An 8,086-nucleotide genomic window follows, 5' to 3' on the forward strand; every position below is an offset into this window, starting at 1 on the left:
AGTGTATTCATCGAATTATAGAATAGAATGAGTCTTATAGAGGGTTTGTATAATCACATAAGTTTTCAATGCATGGTCACAGGAATCCTGCCAAGAAGTCGAAGCCGTGATTCAATTTTTTTTGAAACCGCAGGTTGCTTTCTTTTTGACTTTTGTATTTGAGTAATTGGTAGCAGCCTGCTTTTAGCTTGCCAATTTTTCTTCTATTTTTTAGGCTTTCCACAGTAGTTTTTTGTTGATTCTGGTTTATTGATGATAGGTTGTTTTTCTTGGAGTTATGCTCAGGTCGTGTGGCTGTGCTTACACCTCATAATTTAAAGGTTGGACTTTCATCTCTGACATATATCTTTATCCCTCTCCAGATACGTAAAGAGTTCATCTTGGGCCGAGCCAAACATGAAGTTTCTATTTCTTGAGTTTCTTTTACCATGTAGAGAAGTTTCCTCTGTTATTTATTTTTCTTCTCGGAATTTTTACTAGTTTTCAATTTGATACAGACCGTTAGTGTGCTTTTTGTACCTGATGCCTTCTCTTTATAATTCAGTCCAATTGTTTGCTTTCTCATTGCAAGGTACCTACTTTGGTTGTCTGTCTTTTTATTGTGCTTTGGTGCTTCAAGAACTACAAGTTGGTCATAATTTTTTTTTTTTTTTGATAAGGTAAAATTTACAAGTTAGTCATAATTGGGAATCTGTTTCTCTTTCTGAATAAAAAGAAAAAATCTGTTATAAAAGCAATCAAGGTCCGAAATACAAAAATTCCTTGAATGGGGAAAAGGAGTTTTTCTCGGTGACACTACTAATACTGGGAAAGGGAGGGGATTGTGGAATTTCTTCATACAATTAAGTGAGTGGCCTATATATGATGAAGTGGAAGATAGGAAGGCATGGAGGGGAAGAAGGGCAAAGTCATTTATGGTAAGTTTCTATTATAAGGAGCTAATAGGTATTTAGGGTAGGAGGGAGCTTTTGAAGATAGTATGGGATAATAAAGCACCAGGAAAAATAGCTTTCTTTAATTGGTGCACATGTGAAATGCAATATTAGTGATGATAGTGTAAGAAAGAGGAGGGTGCAAACAATTTCTGAGGGCCATCGGATTGGGTAAAACCTGAATTAACCGTGGTGCACTTGCGGGAAACTCCTTGCCGAGGGCCTGTGCACCCCCGGGATTAGTCGGGGTTCTAAGAGACTCGGACACCCGGTGCAAATCAAAAAAAAAAAAAAAAAAGAGGAGGAGAACTATGGTGAGTCAGTGTTGTTTGTTGAAGGAATGGGGGAGGAAACTCATGGTGCATAGGATAGGTATGTTGAAACAAAATTGATCAGTGGCAAAACAGAAACCTTTGAGTGAGCTTTCCCGCAAAACTCATTTTGTTGTTTGGAACGCGGAAGGATTTATGGATGGGATCATGGGACATACTCATATAAAAGATAAATTTCCTGGTTTGGGTAAATAACGTAAAAAAGAAATATGCTGCCAAGAAGAACTAAGAGGTTTTACACCTATTAGTAAAATATACTATAATTTAATAAAGCTAAAAATGCTTTATGTAAATGCCAGTGAGACTAAGAAGAATGTTATCATCTGGTCAGTAAAGTCAAGGACATCTTTTTTTTTTCTTTTAAAAGTTCTTATATGTTGGGACTCTTATCCTGGGATTTGTAATATGAATCCCCTTGGAATATAGTCCCATATATTTAGGATAACAGAAAGCATAGGACGACTGTGGCTGGCCTACCTTTTGGCATCAAGGATATGATGAGATCAGTCACTCCATACCTCCAAATTTCACCCTGTTCCACGAAACCACTGTACAGTATGAGATGGTATTGCTGGTCTTCATCTTTCACTTCTTTGGATTAATTTCTAATACTCCCGCTCCTGACTGTGCCAGGTACCAACTATGAGGGAAATGATGGATATGTGGAAGAAAAATCAAAATCCATTTGGGATACTCTATAGCTGGTTTCTTGCTAAGGTATGTTTAACCTCTAAATGTATTGTACATGGTTTGAAAATTTTACTTTACTTCCTATATAGTGTCTTTCATCTTGTATTCCCCACCCCCACCCCCACCCCCCCTCTCTCTTGTTTCCCCTTTTGGGTTGGCATAGGGATCGTTATTTTGATTTTCTTCATGTTTTAGGTTGCTAACAAGCTTGAGGTTGTGCCTGGGGCTGAGTTCCGTGTGGCCTATGAAGAAGCAATGAAGTACGGCGGAAAGGTGATACTTGGTGACCGTCCCGTACAAGTAAGATGCTTTGCACAATTCGAATGTTTGAAGATATTAAGCTTAAATTCTGGTTCGTCTATAATATCTTAAGTTTGCAAGTGTATGGCGTTCTCCGGTGGACAAATGACTTTGCATCAAATCTTAAAACATATCCCTAGTAATCATGATCTAAATTGGGTTGCTGTCCTTTTCATTTTAGTGAAATCAGAACTAAAATAAAGTACGAAATGCTCCATTCATGTCTCTCGGTCTCTTTCCGTGGATAATACAATTGAATAACAAGTAATTTAGTTTCATCTAATAATTTGCTTTTATCGTAGATCGATTAAGGGCAAAAAGTAATTTACATTAAGTGGTTTTGGCTTTTACCGGAAGAATGCTGCATGGTTTTTTTGGCATTGTTGCTTCATTGGGGATTTATTAATTTCGGGGGATTACAGTTATGAAAGTCTTTCAAGTGTTTTTGATGTTTAGCAAATCTTTTGGATCTATCTCAAAATAACATTCTTGATTGATTTCTAGCAATGTGGTATCATTTAGTCGGTATTAACTCTCTGTTAGGATTGATAGTACTTTTTCATCAATAAATATCAAAACGTTCTTCCTTTGATTGAAAAAGAAAAAGGAAGCTATTCCTTCCATTCCATAATCGTTTTCCTTTTCGATTCCCAAGAGTCTGCCAAGAAAGGAAACAATTGTAAGTTATTAAAAATTTCATGTATTTTGAGTACATAAATTGATCTAGTATTAGACTAAAAATTGATCAAGTTAAAAAACAATGGATGCTATTGAAATTATAGGACCGAGAGAGTATAAACCTCGGGAATAGGTGCATAATTAAAGCCCCAGTAACCTTAATAACTACCACGGTCTCTCCTAATTGGTTTCTCCAACCATTAATTTGTGCGTCTAGTTAATGTTAAGTTTGACGGAATGAGTACTATCCAACTCAATAACTAACCTTCTGATAATTTGGCTTTTCCAAAAACTGCAGGACCTGTTAATCCCCCGAAATCATTCGGATCCATTTTTCCTTATCAAAAAAGAAAAAAAAAAAAAAAGAGAGACTGCAGACCTGTTTGTTATTGTTTCTTATTTATTGCTTCTTGACCATCCTTACTATTTGGGGAGTCTAAACATTTTCTTTAACCAAGAATTGTTAAATTACTTTTCTTGTCATATATTCTAAGCATTTTCTTGGACTATGTATTTTCTTAAGTCTATAATTTTTTTTCCAAAAAACAAATCAAATACCAAAAAGAAAGAAAAAAGAAAAAAGATGTACTACTTCACTTATGGAATTGGAGCTGTAAAAAGATAAATCTTGTGTTCATGGTTCGGTTTGGATCGGTTTCCCCGAAAAAGAAACCAAACCAAGTAAGTCGGTTTTTCAAATATTAGAACCAAACCAAACCAATTAAGTCGGTTTTTTCTCGATTCGGTTTATGTCGGATTTTGTCGATTTTTCGGTTTTTTCGGTTATTTGTCGGTTTTTTCTTAAATATACGACATACACTACCAAACACATATTTCGGCGACCACATTTTCAACGTAACACTATCAAATCAATTGCCCTTTTAGAAATCTATTATTTATCAAGATATATTGATGATAATTGAATTAAATAGTGATGAATAATTTAAGGACTCAATTAAAAATATATTATTTTTAACACGAAATGGATTCTTACACTTAACAAAAGAAAACTACCAATCAAATTAGAATGTAAAGGTAAAGAACTATGCTAAAAGTGCAAACTATTAACATTTACCATAAAATTTTTGAAACTCTGTATAAAAATATACATATATATAGATGTAATAATGAATTTGAAATAGCTACTCCTATAGTCGGTTTGGTTCGGTTTTTTTTCGGTTTTTTTCTGATTAAAACCATAACCAAACCAAATTTGATCGGTTTTTAAAATTCAAAACCAAAACCAAACCAAACCAAAATGTATCGGTTTTTTTGGTTGGTTTGGTTTGGTTTTCGGTTTGGTTCGGTTTTTCGGGTTTTTATGAACACCCCTAAGCTTCCTGATACTCTAGTGCTCTTGCAGGACTACAATTACGTTCTGTTTTGTCTAGTTCCCAGTAGGAGAAAGCATATTTATAGTTCCTGTTCAATGTCTTGCTTTCTTGCAAATGTGAAACCTGGTTTTCATCTTTATTTTATTGAAGTAGTTTTATCATATATTGAGTAGATTTCTCGTCTTGTTAGTTCTGAACTTCAGTTTGAAGCCTAATCCTTAATCCCTATCTGATGCTATAACCATTTAATGACTCAAATTACGCAGTTCGGTTTTTTATTAACCTGTCAAATGTTACCAATTTTATGAACAGATAACATTGCGAAGAACATGGGCAAAAATGCCGCTTTGGCACAAAACAAAATTCTTGTTCTCCTTATTTTTCCAAGCATTATTCTTACCAAATCCGGAAGATCTCAACAAGATGGTAGGTTCCCTTGCATAATATTTTATGGGGTTTCCCCTCTCTGCATATTGGATTTGTGAAGAATATCTTATGTTACTTACATGGTATTGGACTTCTGCTGTTGAGCAGCTGAAGGAAATGGATGATGTCGACATGCTGACTCTTGTAATTCAGGAAATGAGCAAGCACTTCCCCACTCTTTGGACTACCCTAGTTCATGAGCGAGATCTGTAAGCACCTTTAACTTACAAGAAAACACACTGCTTGTAATTAAAATGCTTTTCTGCCTCTAGCTCTCTACCCCCACTCCATCTCCTTTTTGTCTGTATGGTCAAAAAATGTTGCTACCTGCCATAGGCTTATGCTATTTTCTTGTTTTTTTAACTGGCATGGGTCTAAAATCAGGTACTTGTCATCAAGTCCTGGCCAGTGTTACATCAGATTTAGAGAGCTTGTTGCATTTGTCATTCAAAACACAAATTTGGAAAATTTGAATCTGATTTGTTACTCCACATACTCGAAAGTGAGTTCTGTGTCTAACTATCTGGCTTTCTACATGTAGTTTGGCACTAATAGAACTTGCAATATGTGTTTGGAGGCGGCCTATTTCCGTTTAATAATGTATGGAACAATGACGATACATTTAATTATATACTTTTGGGAGAAGTAGCTTCACATATATTGGTGTTAGTCACTTTGTAAAAGTCAAAGAGAAAAGGAAGTTTTAAATAGGAATAAGGGCTACCTTAATATAAGCTCTATTAATTTTCTGGTGAGTAGTATTTTCTCAAGCTGTTCATGATCTCAATATAGGTATAATCATCAGTTATTGCATATTATATCCTTTGTTCACTTCCAGTTTTCCTAAGTAAAAGCAAGCATTTAATAATTGGAGGTCACGGGTTCAACCCGTGAAAGAAATGCAGGGTAAGACTGCGTACAATACACCCTTGTGGTCCGACCCTTCCCGGGACCTCGCGCATAGTGGGATATTATTGCACCGGGTTGCCTCAGGCTTAAACAGAATTTCTGTTTTTGGTGGCTAGCTAGAGTAGAAATTAGCATGAGAAGGTATGCTAAGTTAGTCAAATGAATTAACATGCTCGTTTAATTTAAATAGAAACTCCGTCCTATGTTGTTGTTAAGTGTAAAAATGTCTGGTCAATAATTAGCCAAGTGAAAAAAGACACACTCCTTGTATCAAAAGTTTCATCGCATAATGTTGGATTCAATGTTGTCAAAATCGCGCTTAAGCCATGCACATGTTGAGTGCTTCGCCTTGCTTAGTGGCACTTCAGCGTTGTCATCAGGGCTCTAAGGCATATTTTTCCTTGCCGACGAGCATAATCTTGAAAATGCGACACTAAACAATTGATATATCACTTTATCGTAATTCTTTTTCAATTTCTTTGTCCATATATTTCTTATTCGTGCTTACATATTTGTACTTTTTTCTCCATTTGCGCCTTTCTTCATTAAAGCGCATGCTATATTTGCGCTTTGCGCTTAAAGCTCCAACGAACGTTAGAGCTTTTCTACGCTTTTCGCTTTTGATAACACTGTTGGATTATGTGTACCAATGTTAAGGGGTGGGTTCTGGGTTGAGACGGACTATTATTAGATGAAACATTTCTTGATGCGTTTGTTGCAACTTAAGCTAACAAGATACATTTTAAGCTTATCAGATTACTTATTTTTTATCGCTATCAATCACTAGTATTCAACTGCGGGAGTTTTTATAATTGCATTTACGCCCACACGCTGTATTTGTTCATATGTTTCAAACAGTATTATTTGCCGAGTCAAATTCTGGAGATCTATGGTAATTTTGGTCTTCCTTGCATTTAAGTCAAAATCTTTGAAGGATGACAATGAACCCGACACTTTATTTTGTCTTTTGATGATCAGTGTAAATACTGTTTTACAAATGTTAGAGATCTGCCTTTTTCTGTTCTTACAGGTACATGTCATCGACATTACTAAGAGTTGCTGGTGAACACAACTCTGTTGTAGCAGTCGTAGGGAAGGGTCACCTGCCAGGAATCAAGCAGAACTGGAAACAACCCATTGAGGTGATAAAAGTTGTTGATAGTGTAGTTAGATTGAACTTATGCTTCCTCCTGTAAACTCCAAAGCATCTGGAAGCAAAATTTTGTGGCTTTCCTAGTCGCATATTTAAAGTTTACAGGCTGAATTTGAACCTTGTACTTATTTATTGACATTCTTTGTTTATAATTTGCTGCCACAGGTTCAGTTACTACTCACAATTCCTTCACAGAAACCTGCCATCTCTGTCACAAGAATCTTGTCAATATTCGGAGTTGCAGTCGCAGGAGTGGCCATAATATCTGGCATTTATACTTCAAGCAAGAAATAAAATCAGTGGTTTCAGATTGAAGTGTCTCTAATTTCATGTATTTTAAGGAGGTCATACAAGTTTGATACGCATAGGTGCTGAGGTCATAGATTCAACTCTAATCTGTCCTGCTGCTGGAAATGGAAAATTATTGTTTTTGAAAAATTTCCTGGGGCTTGGTAAGTCAAATTTGACTTTGAGAAAGATTCTTCAAATTCTTGAACAGCAACAGGAATATTGATGCTAAAATTTGCCCGCTTTTCATCTCTCTCAAACTTGACTCGATCTATCGTCTCTCTCTAGTAGCGCATCTACTCCTCTACACATTTCCTGCAGTACATTTTTAATTCGATTTAGTTGTATTTCCGTCATTTAGCCATCAGTTGTCAGGCGCCGTAGTTATTTTTGGTGAAATGAGAGTACTAGGCAAATCAAATCCTAAGAGATGCTCGAAAAAGGAGTTCGGAACCAAAGTGTTACGTACTTCTTTGGACTCGAAGCACCAAAATAGGTGAAAAAAATTACTGGCGATTTTTTTATGTATAGCACATTTAATACATGTGCTATACCTTAACAACATGTTTGTCCGTTAAGGTATAGCGCATTAATTGACTGACCCACAATAATTGAAGAGTATAGCGAATAATTAACTGTGCTATATATATATATATATATATTACTGCCGATTTTTTTTATGTATAGCACATTTAATACATGTGCTATACCTTAATAACACGTTTGTCCGTTAATGTATAGCGCATTAATTGACTGGCCCACAATAATTGGAGAGTATAGCGAATAATTAACTGTGCTATATATATATATATATATATATATATATATATATATCAAATTTGTACCCTCCAATTATTGTACCATTCGCACAGATTTTTTGCTTATTTTAGGAGGTTCACTCTTTCTTCAAAAATTCAGTTTTCGGCATCCTTTTTATTTTCCTTACTCATTCAGAAATATTTGTTTACTTAACTTTTTTTGTATTTTGCCATAATGTCTGAAAGCGAAAAATTAGAGTTGGCATTATATTTGGAGAGGGGTGGG

General features: G+C 35.4%; 1 protein-coding gene across 1 annotated transcript in view; it reads left to right on the forward strand.

Moving 5' to 3' along the window:
- LOC109230147 (traB domain-containing protein-like) overlaps positions 1–7,312 on the forward strand; it is a 14,704-nt gene extending 7,392 nt beyond the window's left edge. Inside the window, exons 2-9 of the mRNA XM_019395675.1 lie at positions 83–137; positions 265–320; positions 1,898–1,981; positions 2,150–2,254; positions 4,579–4,692; positions 4,801–4,901; positions 6,632–6,743; positions 6,920–7,312. Of these exons, the coding sequence (XP_019251220.1) occupies positions 83–137; positions 265–320; positions 1,898–1,981; positions 2,150–2,254; positions 4,579–4,692; positions 4,801–4,901; positions 6,632–6,743; positions 6,920–7,048 (756 nt within the window). The 3' untranslated portion in view covers positions 7,049–7,312. The remainder of the gene's footprint in view (positions 1–82; positions 138–264; positions 321–1,897; positions 1,982–2,149; positions 2,255–4,578; positions 4,693–4,800; positions 4,902–6,631; positions 6,744–6,919) is intronic.

The sequence above is a fragment of the Nicotiana attenuata genome, chromosome 7 (genome assembly GCF_001879085.1).
Source record: "Nicotiana attenuata strain UT chromosome 7, NIATTr2, whole genome shotgun sequence".
NCBI classification, from domain to species: Eukaryota; Viridiplantae; Streptophyta; class Magnoliopsida; order Solanales; family Solanaceae; genus Nicotiana; species Nicotiana attenuata.